General features: G+C 43.7%; 2 protein-coding genes across 3 annotated transcripts in view; one reads left to right on the top strand and one right to left on the bottom strand.

Moving 5' to 3' along the window:
* Nucleotides 1–5,785: 5,785 nt before the first annotated feature.
* On the top strand, nucleotides 5,786–16,399 carry Rtraf (RNA transcription, translation and transport factor). Of its 2 annotated transcripts, XM_032917425.1 has the most exons (8): nucleotides 5,786–5,945; nucleotides 6,804–6,928; nucleotides 8,696–8,795; nucleotides 11,314–11,400; nucleotides 12,207–12,295; nucleotides 13,953–14,021; nucleotides 15,910–15,958; nucleotides 16,076–16,399. In XM_032917425.1, exons 1-8 carry the CDS (start codon nucleotides 5,885–5,887, stop codon nucleotides 16,228–16,230), a joined length of 735 nt encoding a protein of 244 aa, XP_032773316.1. In that variant the 5' UTR covers nucleotides 5,786–5,884; the 3' UTR covers nucleotides 16,231–16,399. The 2 variants fall into 2 exon arrangements, with proteins under 2 accessions (XP_032773316.1, XP_032773317.1); XM_032917426.1 differs by lacking the exon at nucleotides 13,953–14,021 and having other exon boundaries at nucleotides 5,788–5,945.
* A 106-nt stretch (nucleotides 16,400–16,505) lies between these two features.
* The window catches only part of LOC116913299 (nidogen-2-like), a 59,266-nt gene continuing 56,697 nt past the window's right edge, over nucleotides 16,506–19,074 (bottom strand). The window contains 3 exon segments of the mRNA XM_032917427.1: nucleotides 16,506–17,058; nucleotides 17,183–17,295; nucleotides 18,073–18,196. Coding sequence (XP_032773318.1) covers nucleotides 17,048–17,058; nucleotides 17,183–17,295; nucleotides 18,073–18,196 — 248 coding nt within the window. The 3' untranslated portion in view covers nucleotides 16,506–17,047.

Below are 19,074 nucleotides of genomic sequence, written 5' to 3'. Positions count from 1 at the left end.
GGGAGTTATGGACTCATATGTGTGCAAAGCTGTGGCTCCACACAAGACATTTTCAGGAATGGCCAGTCTCCGTCATGCGTCTTTTTTTTTCTTCTGTAGAATTGAATGTGGGTGATGGATGGCTTGTGCTTCTTGTGTGAGGAGAATTCCTAGTCATGAATATTCCATCTCCACAATAAAATGTAGTTCTACTTAGATGTCCTTCCGTTTCTTGGAGTCCCTTCAGATGCCACAGAAAGGGTCTCAGAAGGAGATGAAGATGCTCAGGTTCCCCGAAGGAGAGGGGCCTCTCTGCAGCACACAAGTTAAGAGAAATTCTGAGTCCCTAAGTTATGCAATTGGCAACATTTATCAGGATGTAAATCATTGTGCGCACTATGGAGGCTGTTGTGGATGTCTCTAAATTTCACCAACTTGTTTTGCTCGCTCTCTGAAGGATAACTGAACAAAGATGTAGTGAACTTGGTGGCTTTAGAAAGGAGAGATGGCTCAGTGGTTAAGAGCACCCGACTGCTCTTCCAGAGGACCTGAGTTCAATTCCCAGCAACCACATGGTGGCTCACAACCATCTGTGGAGGGATCGGATGCCCTCTTCTAGTGTTCTGAAGACAGCTACAGTGTACTCGTATAAATAAAAATAAATAAATCTTTAAAAAATGGCAGGTTAAACTGGGCATAGTGGTGTACACCTTTAATCCCAGCACGCAGAGGCAGAGGCAGAGGCAGAGGCAGAGGCAGAGGCAGGGCAGGGCAGAGGCAGAGGCAGAGGCAGAGGCAGAGGCAGAGGCAGAGGCAGAGGCAGAGGCAGAGGCAGAGGCAGAGGCAGAGGCATCTCTGTGAGTTCGAGGCCAGTTTTGTCTACATAGTAAATTCCTGTCCAAAAAAGGAAGGAAGAAAGGAGAGAGGGAGGGAAGGAGGGAAAGAAGGAGGGAAGAAAGAAAAGAAAGAATTTAACAAGCTTCAGAAATGTGAAATTTGTGTCTCTGATGGTTACCTTACCTATATGATGCTGATATTGCCATCCCCATGAGACTCAACCCCACATACCTTGAAGATACTTTAGATTTTGTGAGCCTTATACATGGCATCTATTCAACTTCTTCTCTGATGCAGTCAAGGCAACCAATAAGCAAGCGGACAGGTCTGTGTTCATATAGAGCTTTGTTTAGAAACGTCAAGATCAGGGCTGGAGAGATGGCTCAGTGGTTAAGAGCACGGACTGTTCTTCCAGAGGTCCTGAGATCAAATCCCAGCAAACACATGGTGGCTCACAACCATCTATAAATGAGGTCTGATGCCCTCTTCTGGTGTGTCTGTAGACATGCACAGTACACTCATATATAATAAATGAATAAATCTTAAAAAAAAAAAAAAAGAAATGTCGAGATTGGAATCGCATGCAACCAACCATATGGTTAACCATATGGCTAACCAACCCCTGCAAGTTTTTCTTTACATTTCACCTTCTCAGTGAAGCCCTACCCAGACGGACCCCTCTGCCCCAAACAGCTAGTGACACCAAGTCCCCCACTCCCTCCAATTCACTGTCCTCACCCATTTACCTTCCTTCTCTTGTGACTTCCCATAGTACTTAGGGAGCATAATAAATAATTTGCATATGCATGTTTATACTGTTTGTCTTCCCTCAATAGATAGAAAGCTTCTCAACTGTAGAGTTTGTTGTTCATAACTTCACAGAGACCTCCAAAGGGCCCAGAAGACTTCCTGACTCACAGAGGACATGCAAGGATGAATAATTCAGTGGATGGGTGAGGGACTTGTGAAACTCTCAATCAACCACTGGTTGGGGTTCAGGTCATTCGATAATAAAACGTTTCCCCATTTTATTTTATGTGGGTTTGGTCTTTAGAAGTAAGGCTGTATATCTTCTATTTCAAATGCCCTGCGGTGGTTTGAATGAGATGGTCCCCCACCCCCTCCCCATAGGCTCCTACATCCGCATGTTTAAGTCCTGGGTTTGATTAGCTGTTTGGAAAGAGTGGAGTGTGTGCTCTTACTTAAAAGAGGCGTGTCGCTGAGGGTGGGCTTTGAGGTTTCAAAAACCCAAGCCAGGCCCAGTGTCTCTCTGCCCGTCTCCTCTGAAACTGTAAACAAGCCTACATTAATCTCTTTCTTTTACAAGAGTTGTCTTGGTCATGGTGTCTCTTCACAGCAATAGAACAGTGACCAAGTTTCCTTCAAATTTAGAAGAAGTAAAAAGACATCATACTTTAAAGATAAAATATTACATATGTATAGTGTTATGGGTCCCTCTGTGACTAGCTTCATTCCCTTCAGCATTCTGTATGAATCTTCCTCTGCTGTCCTCTCCCCTGCAGTGGCCGGGCCTGAGGACCAGCTGCAGGCTCAATTAGCAGCCAGTGTGGGAACTTGAATCAGAAATACACCAGAAGCCAACAACTTAGAGCTTAGTTCTAAAGTGTCAGTTTCAGAACACTAATGGCACAAACCGTGTCCTTTTAAGAAATGTACTATTGGGGATGGAGAGATGGCTAAACAGTTGAGAACACTTGCTGCTGTGGGATGATGTCACAGGTGAGGGGCAGGTACAGGATAGAAGGAGTCCTGTCATTGGATGAGAAGGAAGGATGGACAGGAGAGATGTCTGAAGGAAGAGGAGGAGATGGGAACAGAAGGGAGGAAGAGACAGGAGGGACAGGGAGAGAAGCTGTGGTAGGATAACATGGCGGGTGATGTTAAGATTCCATGCTGTACCTTTACAGGTTGTTTTGAATGTTTTTAAGGGATGGATGTGTATTGGGCTTTGTATGTTTAGGTGGGCAATTACATCTTATCAATTTGGCCAAAGGTTATTGTGTTGTGTGTTCCTTCATGTAGCGATTTAAGTGTAAGAAAGTGTGCGGTGGTTGGTCTGGAGTTCGGATGTGTGTTTCTGGCATGGAAACCTGCCTTGGGAACTAGATAGGTAGAGAGATTGCTGCCAGGCTCAGAGAGAGTGAAATGAGCACTGTGAAATGGGATGGAGCAGAGCGGGTGAGAGGCTTTGCTGACTGAGAATTAAGGTATCCAGCAGATACCCCTTTTTATTTTTTATGTTTTTACACAGCGTGCTGCTCTTGCTGAGGATGTGAGTTCAGTTCCCAGCACCCACACAGAAGCTCACAACTGCCTGTAACTTCCATTCCAAAGGATCCCACGCCCTTCTCTGGCCTTCGCAGACTCTTGCGTGCATGTGACGTATTTAAACTCACACGGGCTCACACGGTACACATGAAAAGTGAATCTTTTTTTTTTTTTTAAGAAATGTACTATTTATTACCATGTGAAAATGTTTGTTATTTTTTCTTCAAGGAGTTTTTTTTTTCTTTTTTGGCTAAAATTTCATGAATTATTCAATTAAAGTGAACTGTAGTGTTGATTACAAAACCCCTTGACCTGCTTCTCTCTCCCTTTCTTTCTTTCCTTTTTTCTTTCTTTCTTTCTTTCTTTCTTTCTTTCTTTCTTTCTCTCTCTCTCCCTCCCTTCCTTCCTTTCTTTCTCTCTCTCTTTCTATAGCCATCCACAGACACACCAGAAGAGGGCATCAGATCTCATTACAGATGGTTGTGAGCCACCATGTGGTTGCTGGGATTTGAACTCAGGACCTCTGGAAGAGCAGTCAGTGCTCTTAACTGCTGAGCCATCTCTCCAGCACCTGTCCTGCTTTTCTTGATTCACTCAGTATGCAACTTAATTGGGAAAATATAAATTGTCTCTGAGAGCCCTGTTAAAACTGCACTCGGGCCTTGTGTCACATTCAAAGCTTCTCATTATGCACGTGTCACTCTCTGGCTCCAGACTAGAAGCCTCTGATCTAAGCATCTGCGTTGATTATTACATTTAAACTGCCTGAAATTAGACACTACGGCTTCTTCATTTGTATGCCCCACAGATGCAAACAGTGTTTAATTACCCGCTCCTGAACTAAAATGAAATGTATAGTTGGCTTAGCTCCAAGAGCTTCAACGGCGCCCCTCAGTTTGCCATGAAAGGCCTCTCTGATCAGGCGCCTGCCTTTGTCCACAGTCTTGCCAGCTGTCACCGCCTCCCTCCAGCTTCCATAAGTGTTTCCCTCTCGGCCCCATTGTTGTTCATTTCTTGCCTTTGCACATCCACTTCCAGCAAAATAAGTTATCATTTTGACTGTGCAGGAGCTCCTCACTAGGTTCAAGCCACAGTTTCTCTTTTTTGTTCCCCCTCCTCCCACCCTTTTTGGCCTTTTAAAGAGAATCAAAGTAGACAGCGGTCTGTCTTGCTCATCACTGCTCTCCTGTATCTGGAAAACAATTTGCAACAGGAATGGGAAGGATCTGAAATTCAGAAAGAATCCTTGATTGTCTTAGAGCTCAATGGGTAACCATGGAGGGAAGCATAGGAGAGAGGTTGGCTTAGACCCCCAATTTGTTTCTGAGTTATTCACATACGCCCTCTTAGAACAGTGCACTTGACAGCCTTGTTCTCCACCTGTAAGTAACACACATGCACACATACATGCACGTGCACACGCACACATACACACACATACACATGCATGTGCACATGCACACAAACACACACATACACACACACACACACACACACACACACGCACACATGCACCCACACCCCACAAACTATTGTCCAATTTACCTGACACCTCAGACCTCCCTTAACCAACCCAGATTATATGTACTTCCACCTCTAAATAATGTTTCTTCACAATCACACTTAAACAGTCTTTACTCAAGTATATTCCCAATGCATGGGGTATAAAGATTAGAAGGGTCAAGCTAGCCTCAACTGGTTTGAGGTGTAGGCACAAGTAAGAGGAAATTATATCCTCTAATAACCTTTTAAGAAGAATCTCCTACTTACTATCACATGCCTGCATGTGTGATTAAAGCCAGTTACATTGTGGGAAGGGACATGAGCAGTATTGGAATGATCATATAACTTGATCTATCAATTAAAATAAAGGACCATCCACATTAGCAACCAGCTCCTCCTTTCTCTTGACCCGTGAAAAGAGACTCTTTGCACTATAGCTTTGCTTCAAATAAAACTATTTTGCTTTTGCAAAGTTGAATAAGAGGCCCAAAACCTGGGAACATGCAATTCAGAACAAGCATGGACAGTTTGCTAAAAGATAGGAAGAAAGTTTTAAATGGGCGCTTTAGATAATCAGTTACAGAGTGGGGAGCTAGATCACCAAAGGCAAGAAAGAATGCTAGAGATGGCAGGAGTTAGTCGCCCACTTTAGTTAATGACTGAGAGTTTTGTGAGAAGGAAAGGCCAGTTCCCGGGTTTTAACTTCACTTTTTGGCGACACACTGAAATATTGCATAGGCGTTGTATGTAATCTGCATCACTTCAACTAGTCCAAAAGAATATCCTGCAGGCACCTTTCTTTACCAGAGTTCAAAGAGGGGAAATTAATACGTTCAAAATATTAAGCAGCAACTCAGAGTCAATAAGAGCTATAGCCAATCGAAGAAAGCGTACAGACATTTTTTTGTTTGTTTGTTTATTAGGTTTGGTTTGGGGTTTTGGTTTTGCCTACTGTAGCAAGAAAAGGAATTAGATCCACTAATCTCGGCTTCCGACTTGCTTTCGGTCCATTGTACAAATAGGAAGCTGACAATAAAGTTTATTTGAGCGTCGACGTGCCCCGGCGTGGCCCCGCCTCCTCAGCAGTAGCGGTGATTGGCGAGTTCTTACGGGCTGAGGGCGTTTCTAAGCCGCGATTGGCTCCGACTGCCGTCCGTCCGGAGCGTCGGTCATCGCCCCGCCCCCTCGCCGCGTCGCCGGTGCCTGCACCGCCCGCCTCATCTCGCTTCTCCTGTCCCGGCGGAGGCCCGGGCGGCCAGCGCGAGCAGCGGGGACCATGTTCCGACGCAAGCTCACGGCCCTGGATTACCACAACCCCACAGGCTTCAACTGCAAAGGTGGGTGGCGGCCGCGGGGTTCGGCGTCGGCGCCTTCCTAGCCCGCCTGAACTAGGACCCAAACACGGCGGCCGCTGCCCGGCGGCGTTCGGCACGCTTCCCGGCCCCGAGGTGGCTCAGCGGGCACCTGCTGGGGCAGCGGGGTAGGGGAGGGGACTGGGGATGCCCTTTGGGGCACACAGAAAGTTAGTGGTCGGCTGCCGGGGAGGTGGAACGTTTCAGAAAAAAAAAATACTGAAGTCCTGCCGGCCCGTGGGAGACTGGGAGCGAGGCGGGGACCAGGGCCTCATTCCTCCGTACTGGACGCACAGGTAGAAGTGGGGTAGCAGCGTTTGGTCTCTAGAGCATATCAGGGTCTGTTCTGGTTTTGTACTTGGCTTTTTACTCAAGGATTGGTGGGTGGCGGTAGAGCCGAAATTGAGGTTTGAGTCCTCAGTTCTCTGGCGTGTTAAAATGAGGATTTTCCTGAGGATTTTGGGAGAAAATTTAAGGAAGCAAATGCATCCTGGTAACAGTACCCTGTATTTAGGATGTTTTAATCGTTTATTCCTTGTTTATTTTACTCTATTCGCTTGCTTCAAAGTTTTTACATGCCCAGTCCCCCTAAACTCTAAAGGAACCAGAGTACTAATAAAACATAGGAAACACTGTTCCACGCGTGTTTAATTCATTTAATACTCAAAGCCTGTTTTTGAGGCTCAGAATCTGAGTGTATTGCAATGACCTATGACTCTACAGTCTGAACTTTGAGCTCTTGCTTACTTCTCTTGGGGTCAGTTAACGTAGTGTTTGCAGGTTAGAAAGCCACCAAGGATCTCAAGGGCTTCTAGTGACTTGATACGTGACGGTTCGTTGCAGATGAAACAGAATTTAGGAACTTTATCGTTTGGCTTGAAGACCAGAAGATCAGACACTACAAGATTGAAGACAGAGGTAACTTGAGAAACATCCACAGCAGTGACTGGCCCAAGTTCTTTGAAAAGGTAAGGAATCAGGAAGTAAAAGGAAGCGCAGAGAACTCTTGTAAAGGTTGAATGAGGTGGAGTTGAAAATTCCTATATTTTTTTAAGCTATAATAGTGATCACTGTAAGTGAATCAATTTTCATGGATTCAAAATTCGCTGTTTGGATTTTTAAAGCAAATTATCTTATCGCCTAACAAGCTTTCAGCATTTAGATTAAACATCATTTTCTAGGTGGCATGGCATTCCTTAATAGGATTGTCTGCATAATTTGTGTGTGTGTGGGGGTGTGTGTGTGTGTGGGTGTGTGTGTGTGTGTGTGTGTGTGTAGAGTATCCACAAAGGCCAGAAGAGCACAGCTCATCTCTCAGAGCTTTAGTTAAGGTTAGATACAAAAGTGTAGCAATATTCCTTTGAGTGCTTGTTTTAGTTACATTTCTATTGCTGTAAAGAGAGACCATGACTAAAACAACTTATACAAGAAAGCATGTACTTTGGGACAGCGCAGCACCATCGTGTGCAGAGTGTGGCGGCAGGCAGGCAGGCAGGCAGGCAGGCATCACTGGAATCAGAGCTGAGAACACACATCCCTATCTGCCAGTAGGAGTCAGCGCTAACTGGGAATTGTGGGAAGTAAGAAGATGTGGGTTTCAAAAGCCCCACTCAGTGATACACCTCCAACAATCTCCTAATCCTTCCCAAACCAGTTCACCCACTGTGGACCAGACATTCAAATATATGAGCCATGGGGGGCCCTTGTCATTCAAACCATCACACTACTCCTTAAGAGACATAAATTTTGGGCCTGGAAACTTGAAACTGTCATATTCATTCTTATAGGTAAGGTACAGATGGCCCTGTATTTCATAGAAATGTTTTTGTGACTAGAATTTCACGTTGATTTATTTTAATGTTAGTAATATTTTTTCAGGAAGAATTGTTTCCAAACTTGATAAAAATCACATTATGTCATTACAGCAGTGTCAACAAGTGGGAATGACAGTGGGAGCTGTCTCTTTGTATTCTTGCTCATGAGCCGTATACTCAATGTGCCTGTTCCCGTAATGTTTACCCATAACGAGGCCTATGTGCTGCTCACCACTGCAAGTATTTCTAGTGGTTTATCTTTGTTTATACCCTTAGACTTTTTTCAGTTTTCAGTGGGCTTTTAAAGATGTTAAAATACAGTGCTAGTGTTTTCTGTTGACTCATTTGGCCTCCGCAGCCGCTCCTCCACGTAAAAGGTCCAAATGAAAGAGTATGCAGAGATTAGAGACCATTGCTTGTTTAAAAGCCCCAGACAAATAGTAACATAAACAAGCCGTAAACAAGCCGTAAGTCACACAGAAACTGTCAGAAATGTTGTTTACAGTATCTTTGGAAACATCTATGTGGTAATTAACATAGATTGTTCTAGACTGCAGTGTCCTTGTCTAAGTGAGATTATCCTTATATCTTGTCGTTGTACCTGGGATCTCCAAGTACAAACATTTTTAAAAGGGAATATTTCATTGTTTTCCTTAAAATGGTAGTTTTAAGCATTTTCCTCTGAGCTGTATAATTACATCAAAGGTTTGATAATGGAAGATGTGGTGCACGCTGAAATCCTGCGTCAGGAAGATGGAGGTGAGAGAATCAGGAGCTCCAGGCCAGTCCTGGATATGTGGGGTTCAGGACCAGCCTGGAAGAAATTCTCAAAGCTCCAAACTGAGGCCTCTGTCAGTCTGCTGTTCTGTGTTTTGTGGCTACGTGATAATGAAATAGATTTTCCCCTCCTTCCCTTCACAGTATCTCAGAGATGTTAATTGTCCTTTCAAGATCCAGGACCGGCAAGAAGCCATTGACTGGCTCCTTGGCTTAGCTGTTAGGCTTGAATATGGAGACAACGGTATGTTCTGTGCAGAATGCAGTGTGGGTGTGGGCTCAGGGGCTTCTCCAAAGACTCTTATTTCCAGTCGTGTGTGTATTGTATGCCTTCTACTGTAGGCCAGGAAAGGACATCGGCTCTGCTGGAGCTAGCTACAACGGTGACAACTGGCCCTGCCGTGTACTGGGGGTCTAGTCCAGGTCCTGGCCAGGGCTTTCCCACCGAGACGCCTCTCCAGCCCATCCTTACTTTCATGTCGTGGGTGGCTTTTTAAGATGAGAAAGAAGGTTGTGGAAGAGGTTTTTTGTCTTATATTTTACTTTTGGTTTATTTTATTACAAAAAGTGGAGTGAACTTTATTTTTCTTTTAGAATTTGGAAGTTGCTTCTGAAAAAGGTTGATAGAATACCTTAACAAGGAGCATTACTTGGTTAATTTACCAGCTTCCACAGTCTGCAGCTTAGCCATTGACACTGCTGCCAGCCTCAGAGCCCATGGGGTTTGGAGCATTGGGTACAGCAGCTATTTCACAGGAGATAGAAACATTCTGGGGTGTCTAATGCCAGTGCACACTAAGACAGCATAGGCCTACATGTATGTGTTACGTTTAATCCTCTTTAGCTATTGACGTTCTTCTGTTATCGGAAGCTTTTGAATTTGGTGCCTGTGGAAAAGGTGACTTACCACACTGCTTCCTCTCACTGAACACCATGCTTCCCTTCCATCCAGGGTCTGTGTGTTTTCCTTCACGGTGCTGTCACTTTCAATCCTAGGCGTGTGCTCCTGAACCTGTCTGATGTGTGTAGCTTCCCTCTGCCCCACCCATCCGTTACCATTAGTCTCTGTCCTGTTCCTGCTGCTGCTGCTGCCCTGCTTCAGCTCTTGTCACCTTCTAGTACGGGACAGTGCCACCTCCTGTTCTCAGCTGCATGTCCTCGGGCTAACTTTCCGAAATGTGCTTTAGAATGAAGCTTCTTTCGAAAGACCAGGTCTGGTTGCATCTTCTAATCTAAAGCATTGCCTCTTTCTCATTCTCATAAAAACACCTAAGCAGCAGCCCTGAGCTTGCTTTCCATGGTGGAAAGCCGACCCCAGCCTTGCTGATGGTCTGGGCCTTAGCAGTTCTCTCTGTTTCCTGCTCTGTGCTGGCAGCAGCCCTGTGGGAGGTTATTGCAACAGAGTATCCTGGGATCCTGGCCCTTCTCAAGGCTGATCTTCAGATGCTCCCAGGTGGAGTCCTGGCCATCCTCCTTCTCTCATGGCATTTGCTCCGTCTTAGACTGACCTGCAGGGTTGTTGATGTGTATCTCAGCACAGCATTCACATATGCATTCATGTCTCAAGTAGTGTGGCTTCAGTAAAAGCCTGTGTGTGAAATGGGGAATTTTTATATTGGGAAAAGGGAAGTGGAAAGATAATAGTGTGAAGAGTGTATTACAAGTCTCAACCAGACAGCGAGCTTTGCTAGTGTGCAGTTTCAGCACTGCAGGAGCAGGCTGAGCTGATTACGGCAGCAGTACTGGCCTCAGCCTGCAGGAGGCGCTGGCGTTCTTGCTGTTCAACAACTTAAATTTGTTGAAGTCTTTGAGAATTTTTGTGTGCCCTTCCATTATTTAAGAAAACTTTTATTCATATTCCAGTTACTTAATGTTATTAAAATCTGATTCAAATTTCACTACTTTTTTAAAAGTTTGGATTGATAGAAAAATTCTAACAGTAGAGAGTTTTCTTATACCAAGATCTGAGAAGCCATTTTTGGCGTTAAGTTTATTCATTACTTTAAAATATTTTTCAAGTGAAAACAATACACCTTCAAAGTTTTTAATTTTCATGGTATTTTAAATCTGTATCATAAACATTTTAAGATATTTTGATCTTTGTACTGAAAACAGTATTTTACATACTGAAAAGATTGGGAGGAAACTTTTTTAGTGTTTGCCCAATACTTTCTTAACTTCTCTCTTCTGTTTAAAACCTGAGACAGGTTTTTGACAAGCTGCCCGTTGTCCCTGGATTTGGTTTGTAGCTCAGGCAGGCGTGTGACTCGTGATCCTCCTGCTTGTGTCTGTAACTGGGATTGGGATGTGTTGCCACCATGCTGCTGTCTAATCCCTGGGTGACTCATACCTGTGTGCTGCCCTCCCTCCGTCTGCCATGCACCCCTCCTTGCACCTGTTCTTCACTCCCACATTTACAAGGAAGTTCTAGAAGAATGTATTTCCTAATCTTCAGATGTTGAGTTATTTTTAGGGACGTTTATGCTGTAATCCAAACAGTTGGGAAGTAGAGGAGGAGGAGAAGGGTCAAAGTCAGGGCCAGCCTGTGGTCCATCAAGCCTTATCTCAGAACCTTGTGTCAAGTGTTCCAGTAAGCATTTCAGCTTAATCAGAAATTTACGTTATCTTTTTTTAAGTTTTTGTGTAGTGAAGTATAATTTTGAATGGATGTCATAATCGGACTAAACTAAATTCAGTAAATATGCAATATTCATCTTAATCTTAAGTTGCAGTTACTCTACCCTGTTGCTTGTTTTTTATAGCTGAAAAGTACAAGGACTCAGTGCCTGACAACAGGAAAAACGCTGACAACGCAGCTAAAAACGCGGAGCCATTGATCAACCTGGATGGTGAGTGTGATGCTCACAGGTGACAGCCTTGGTCCTGTAGCCGCTTTCCGCCTGTGGAAGGCCGGCCGTGAGTGCCTGGCACGAGTGCACAACAGCCTCTCCTGTTGGAGACTGTCAGGCAGTGAGCTTTCCTTCTCCCCATCCCTTCAACACAGAATATTTGAATGTTAAAAGCACCAGTGGTTTTTTTTGCTTCAAGTAATTTGGATTTTGATTTCTTGTTCATTGTGACACTCACTGGTCACCTTCCTGGCAATATAACAAATGTTAAATGTTTCATTATTACAAGCCCCACATGCCCCTTTAGTGATTTCCTTTTAAAGCCTGAAGATTATGGGAATTAGCTACAGTAGAGTGTGTTAAGTAAGCGTTCACTGACTGAGTCATTATGACCTGCAGTAATCTATTCTTCAAAGGGAATGAGCTTGCGTACTCCAGAGCCACTGTGCACAGGAAAGTGCTAGGAAAACCATCCATTGAATGCATCTGTATTAAAATCCACAGCTTTGGGAAGAAACATTAAAAAGTGTCTGTAGGTAGGCCTTGCAGACTGCTCCAAGGCAAGCATACTGTGAGTTAAGGTAGCCATTGATGAAGTCCCCCCACGTGGCTGGTGCAATTAGTAAGAGGCTTTCTCCTGACTGTAGACATGCTGTGCTTGCTTTTTTCCTTTCCTCGAATGCAGCAGAAGACCAAAGATGACTCAGTCCTAGAAAGTTGCTACTTCTGTAAGCTCATATGTTCAGATAAGCAATTATGATGTTTGTAGAGCTGGATTTTGCTTATTCACTTTTAATCTTTTACAGTAAACAATCCTGATTTTAAGGCGGGTGTCATGGCTCTGGCTAACCTCCTTCAGATTCAGCGTCATGATGACTACTTGGTAATGCTGAAGGTAAGCTGCCCGTTTTATTCTTGACAAACTGCACGTGTAGAGAAGTCTTCACTTTTCTCTATGCTATCTCTTTACTTACCTTTATATGGGATGATGAATAGAAATTGAGAAGACTGTGGGACCGAGAGCACATGCGTCCTTACTTTCTCTGTTTCACACTGTCCAGCAGTAAGCTGGCATCTGAGCATTAACTGTGTGCACCAGTGTGTTCTGTCTTACAGAGGTAAAACTTCACTCATCCTATTAATATCATGCTGAGAAGTACTAAGACCAGCACAACAGGGCCTAGGGAGCTGGCTCAGCTGGTGAAGTGTTAGGTGGTACCTGGGTTTGGAACTCAGCACCCACATAGAAAACCAAGCAGAGTGACAGCTCTACCCCAGTGCTGGGAGGCAGAGACTTGGGACCCTGAGCATGCTGGCCAGCTAGCCGGCCAAGTCAGCGTGAGCCGCCTCATTCTCATCACTGCCTTCGTTTTATTTTTGACAAATACCTAATTCCACAGAGAAGGGCTAATTTGAGAAAAGGTAGAAAGCAACTGAGTAGATATTCAGTGCCAACCTTTAATCTTCACACCCCTTGTGCACACCCATACGCACAGGTTTGCGTGATCATGCATACACCTCACACCCAGAGAAAAGATGTTACTAGGAAGCAGATCTAGAAGGTCATGAACATCCAAGACAGAGAGTGCCAGAGCCAGCTCCACTCAGTCTGCTGAGAGTTGAGTCTGTTAAGGAAGGGGAAATGCCAAATCCCTAACAGTGAATTTAGCCACACAACAAAACCTCTTTAGCAAACAAATGCTCTCTTCTTCAGCATCTTTCCTTTCTAGATAAACCATGCAATTTATACGTCTACAGCAAGGAACAGCTCTCTGAAAGAACATCATTTTGAGAAAGGAAAACATTTCCTAAACTGTGTGCTGTGAATGTGCAGGGGGTGGGGCAGGAGGATGCAGACAGTAGCCGTGGAGACTGTTAGATAAAGGCTGTTGCAGATCTCCAGTGACGCTTACTGTCAACTACTGCGTAATAAATTGAATAAACTTCCTCTACCCAGAAGGGGTTATAATTTAACCTTCTTAGTAGAATTGCCTGGGTTACATGGACAGTTTTAACAACAGAAGTAGTGTTCTTAGCTTAATAGAATATTCATGTTGAATTCAGATGGATTTTTCTCACCCAACTTGGATGCCAAAGATATCAAGTTGTTAGTGAAATTTGGCTGTTTCAAAGTTTTATTTTTTGCTCAATCTAGTATGCAAATATTTCCTAGGGACAGCCCCATGTCAGTTTCAGTCATAAACTAAGATAGAAGAAACCAGATAATGCAGTATATTTGGGGTTACTTTTACAAAACTTTGAAGCCCAGAAGGAGTACTTGCACATACAGTAGCTATATCAAAAAGCTTTGTAAAGTCCTAGGTCTACATATGTAATTATCCTGTTAGGTGTTCACGTAATCATGGTACTGTATGGAGGATATTTTAGGTTTGCCAGGCACAAAAGTTAGCATATTAAGGGCTGATGTAGCTCAGTGGTAGAGTGCTTGCTTTGTGTGCATAGAGCTTGGGTCCAATCTCAGGGCAGGGGTAGACATTTGTGTCTTAGTGATTTGCCAAAATAGTAAGCTTGGTCTTTATTGGGTTTCCTAGGCAATTCGAATTTTGGTTCAGGAACGGCTAACACAGGATGCAGTTGCTAAAGCAAATCAAACGAAAGAGGTACGTGTGTTTCTAGTTCTAAGCCAGTCAATGGAGGTTCCTGCTGGTGTTGCATGCATTTAAACTTGTTATTTACACACTCTGGGCTGGGTATGGTGGCTCACACCTTTAATCCCAGCATTCTAGAATCAGAGGCAGGCAGATCTCTTGAGTTTGAGGCCAGCTGGTATACATAGTTCTAGAATAGCCAGGACTACATAGACACACACACACACACACACACACACACACACACACACACACACACACGCCCCATAAAAAAGATGCCCATTCTGTTAGAACAAAAGGAGAAAAAATAGCTGACTTATGTGTGAGTTGAATTTTAAGTAAACTCAGTGTATTCAATAGCTGAGGTTCAGACAAACGGGTGAGCAGTGAATTTCATGTTTGACACATTTCACATTCTAGAGACTACTAGTCCATTCAGTCTGGAAATGGAGGCAAGGCCAAGGCCTTGTGAAATATGGATTGTTGGACACATGGTAGAAGGCGGCAGAACACACTTAAATTTATCTCCCTTTGCTCAGTATGTCATGGCCACCTCCCCTTGCAGAGTACCATTGGGATTATTTTAGACCATGCCATCAATACAGATCTCTGAAAATGCCAGGTGTGGAGAGACAAGCATTTAATCCTACTACTAGGAGGCAGGAGGTCTCTGATTTCAAAGCCAGCTCAGGCTCTGAGGGTAAAAAAAAATGAAATTCAGGAAAAATTAAATCTCCCCAAAGCCACAATGCAGAGAATGTTTTTGGGTAAGAAGGAGCAGCTGCAGTTCTCAATAATGGTCCCTTCTTACCACACAGATGTTGAAGTGACGTGCTTTGGGCATAGCCAGCATTCTGAGGACTCTGGCCCCTCCTTTTTCCCCCTCCCTCAAGTCCTCCAATGCCCTTTGTCCTCTGACCCCTTTAGTAAGTTCCAGTAGTAATGAAGGCTGCTGATGCCAGGGCACTGCAGCGTGGGCACCTCTGAGACACGCTCTGCTTTCTACCAAGGTTCTTACTGGCTTAATTACGTATGAATTGGCCACTGGGAATTGGATCAAAGATCAGCTTATTTCACCCACATACAGAACAAGCAGCAAATTGTTCTGGCATAATAGTCATTCATTCACCGAAGTGATGTCTTTGGTTTGGAGGCATTGCTGAGCCAGAGCTCTCTGCTTCTGTTTGCAGAGTAGAATCTAGTGTTCCGTTGCTGCAGTTAGTAACTTCAGATTACTTCAGATTACTGTTCTTCGTAGCATCCCTGACTGAGGGATAAGGTGGATGTCAGGGATAAGTGTTCCTTGGTGGTCTGTTGGCAGACAAAAAGAACCCTAGTCTGTGGTGCCAGGACATCAGATAAAGCCACTCAGCCACAAGTCTCCTCTCCACTTTGTTCTCTGCATACCCGTGCATCTAAGCTATAGCCCTGTTAGAGCCGAGGGGAGCATGTTAGTAGATGAGGCTAGAACTTAGCACTAGCTGATTATCTCCTGGCCTCCTTTCTGTGTTAGGTAGTTATTGTGCAGAGTGTACAGTCTGGTATTATCCTGACTGAAAGTAACTTCTATAATAAACATTTACATATGACCTAGTAAACAAGCAGGCTGAAAAGATTCTGTTTTAGATACATTTGTACTGTAGTTCCATTTGTAATCTAATATGCACAGCACTTGCTTACCCACCAGCCCTCCTTCCTTAGCCACATCAAGTGCTTTTGCAATAAGGTCTCTACGGGCTTGACTTAAAAGGTTGGATGGGTCTGATGTCTCTGGTTCATTTGAAGAGCATCACAAGCTAAACCCTGATAGTCCCTAAACCAAACAGCCCGCTGGTCTTTAGTTCCAAATGAGAAAAGTGACCCTTAACTAAATAGTCTTGTTTTTTTTTTTTTTTTAAAGGGCTTACCTGTTGCTTTAGACAAACATATTCTTGGCTTTGACACAGGCGGTAAGTCATTTTGTTGAAGTCAAGCTATTTTGAGGGGCTTGGTGTAGTGAGGTGCAAGTGGGTGGCTGGAAGCACAGAAACCATACATACAGATGCACTGTTCTTGTCTTGTGACAGATGCAGTTCTCAATGAAGCTGCTCAGATCCTGCGGTTGCTACACATAGAAGAGCTCAGAGAGCTACAGACAAAAATTAATGAAGCCATAGTAGCCGTTCAAGCCATCATTGCTGATCCAAAGACAGACCACAGACTGGGGAAAGTTGGAAGATGAGCACATGAGGCTATCAGCTTCTCACCTTAGTGATGGGAACTGTCACACCAGCATGTGCTTGGAAATCAAATGTCACACTTTCAGGGGAGGAGTCCCAGGAGATTGACCATGTCCTAGAGATTTACCACAACTGCTTTTTTTCTTTAATAAAGTTGGGGAAGTAAAAGGCTTTGTTGTGCTTTGCTTTGAATTAGTGTATTCTGTTTCTATGATTATTGTGCATTCTTTATGGTTAGAGACTCATCCCAACCCTTAATATAGATATTTAGACCACAGAAAGCTTTAAAATATTTTATTGGAGTTATATAGAAAATTTAAGAACTGCTGTAGTCTTTGGTGTTTTATACAGAATACTTTTGAGGGATGCTTCTGCAGAGGCACTTGGGGAATCATTCTAGCACCTTTAGTATAAATACAGTCTGAGGACTTCACCGGGCAGTATAAATAGGCTGGGTCAACCCCATGGTCTGCTGGACAGGGGTCTCTGAGCTTTAGGAATAAGTTTTCATAACATTCGTTTGCTTCACTTTTCTTGGCCAGGTAGAATCCGTGGCAAACAAAAGTCAGACTTGGTGTCTGCTCTAGCTGATTGTTTATATAACATTCTATCTGAAACTTGTGATAACCTTTGTTTTTAAAAATACAGTAGTCAGGATTGAGGTATACATTTCACAAGATAGACTTGAGTCTCGCTCCACTGAAAATGCTCGTTTTGTGTGCCAAGAGCTCATAATGGCCAATTCCTCCTTCACTCTTTGCCTTCGTAGCAATGTTCTTAGGTTCTTGTAAACTTGAAATCCTCCTGTACATTTAATGTTCACTTTCTTCCTGTGGGAGAATGGACAGCAGTGAGTGTTTCACTGGTTAAGGAAGGCAGTGTGAGAGTTACCACAGCCCCCTCTACCCGCTGGTCCAAGGAAGGAAGCCCAGTGATGCCCTTCGACGGACCCACCTGTTGGACAGTAGGGATAGACTGCAGTGATGCCATAGAGGTGAGAGCGCTGTTCAGGAAGATACTCGTCAGTAAGCTGGCCACTGTCTTTACTCACTGATATAACACCATCCCTGGTAAAGGAAGGAAGATTCATGGGTGGTCAGTCTCAAGGTAAAATTTCAGAAACAATTCGGTTGAATGATTTTTGACTCAAGTGTGTCTATACCAGTGATCCTGGATGTAGCCCCACCAACATCACCTACAGGAAAGGCAAACTATTGTTCCTCTAAGTCAAAACCCTGGGTTAGCACACAGGATGTACTTAATGTTCCGTGGCCGTAGGAACCAGTGGTTAAATCAGTTCCTGATTCTGGCTAGGCCCATGGTGTCCATTCAAGTACTGAAGATTGTAGGACAGAAGAAACAAATTCAGAAATGCGCCTTTGTTCTGTTTTGAAGTGTTCTTAGATGATGATGATGATGATTACTGATATTTTTTTCAACAGGATTTCTGTTTTTAGTCCTGGCTGTGTAGACCAGGCCTGCCTCAAACTCAACAGATCCTCCTGCCTCAGCCTCTCTAGTGCTGGTTAAAGGCATGCCCCACCATGTCCTGCTTATTGATGTTTGTACCGCTTAACACTACAGATTCTCTAAGAACATACTTAAATAAATGTTTCTCATTAAGTAGCTTATTACCAAAATATCTTCAATGTACATGTTGCCCACTAGCAACACCATTAAACTTGAGGTGAAATACAGGGATGATTCCAAGTTGTTACCCTGCAAGACCTGTGTCTACTAATGGACAAAAGTCCAACAGGGCTTCCAGCCAAGGCTGCCGACTGTCAGAACGCAGCATGTTCTCCAGAACGCACCGCCCTTCCGGGTTGCTGCAGCGTGCTTACCTCCGCCAGTCCGTGTGGTAGAAGTGATCCGCGTAGCTGACGACACTGAAGGGGTAATTGAGGTGGTTTTGGATGACACGGCGTCCAGTTCCATCAGGTAGTGTACACTCCAGTTTTTTGGTTCCTTTTAAGACATCCAAGAGAGAAAATGAGTTCCTTTCATGCCCCAAGCAAACCACTGCTAACAATGAGGTGCCAGAGTGTTTCTCAAGGGAACAGAGACAGAATTTAAACACGGGGCATTATATGCCCACTGCAGTTCACGTTAGCATCTAAGTCTTGCCCTAGGATTCATCTCCACCTGGCATGGCGGAACTCTGGTTTTGAGGTTCAAACTTCAATCTTTTTGTGGAAAAATCTAATATATTGAAATCTATCAGTGTCTTTCCAAGGATGACATTAAAGATAAGTATTTTTATAATTTTAAGTCTAAACATCCAGATTGGCCAAAATACTTATAAACTTATAAATTCTTGGTAGAAGAAAAAGAAAATGGTACTGGTTATTTTTACATGGTAATACATTAAATTTTTCAAGAATTTTCAAATTTCATATTTATGAAGACTGAATTTCATACATCCTTTTAAAATGTAATATTCAGCCAGCTACATATTTCATAAATTTGAAAACTAACTTTGTTTAGTAGAATGAGATACACACACACAATCTTTTAAGATTTTTTGGTAATGCACAGCACACCACAGCATAGACAGCCCCCATGTTAACCAAATGCATTCCTGAAGGAAGACATCCTCTCACAGCATTCGTCAAAAGGATCACAGCACACCAAGTGATGAGGGTCAACAGCAGCCAGTACTTCAAATCTAAAGGTTTCCAGGTGGGGTCAGGGGTCAGGGCAGACATGCTACACAGTCCAGCTGCCTCCCTGAGCCCTGGAAATTTTACTGTAAGAATCACTGTAAAATGTCCTTTTAAAGCTTACAGATCTGGTATGTTCTGTACTGTCAGAAATTTAGACCAACAGATGGAAAAGCTGGGCAA

The sequence above is a fragment of the Rattus rattus genome, chromosome 12, assembly GCF_011064425.1.
Source record: "Rattus rattus isolate New Zealand chromosome 12, Rrattus_CSIRO_v1, whole genome shotgun sequence".
NCBI classification, from domain to species: domain Eukaryota; kingdom Metazoa; phylum Chordata; class Mammalia; order Rodentia; family Muridae; genus Rattus; species Rattus rattus.
The sequence above is the reverse complement of the archived record's forward strand: the minus strand, read 5'-3'. Positions and strand labels throughout refer to the sequence as shown.

Coding starts and splice junctions, on each gene's coding strand:
- Rtraf (XM_032917425.1), top strand. CDS start 5,885: ATGTTCCGACGCAAGCTCACGGCCCTGGATTACCACAACCCCACAGGC. Junction 14,022..15,909: donor AAGCAAATCAAACGAAAGAG/GTACGTGTGTTT, acceptor TTTTTTTTAAAG/GGCTTACCTGTTGCTTTAGA. Junction 15,959..16,075: donor TCTTGGCTTTGACACAGGCG/GTAAGTCATTTT, acceptor GTCTTGTGACAG/ATGCAGTTCTCAATGAAGCT.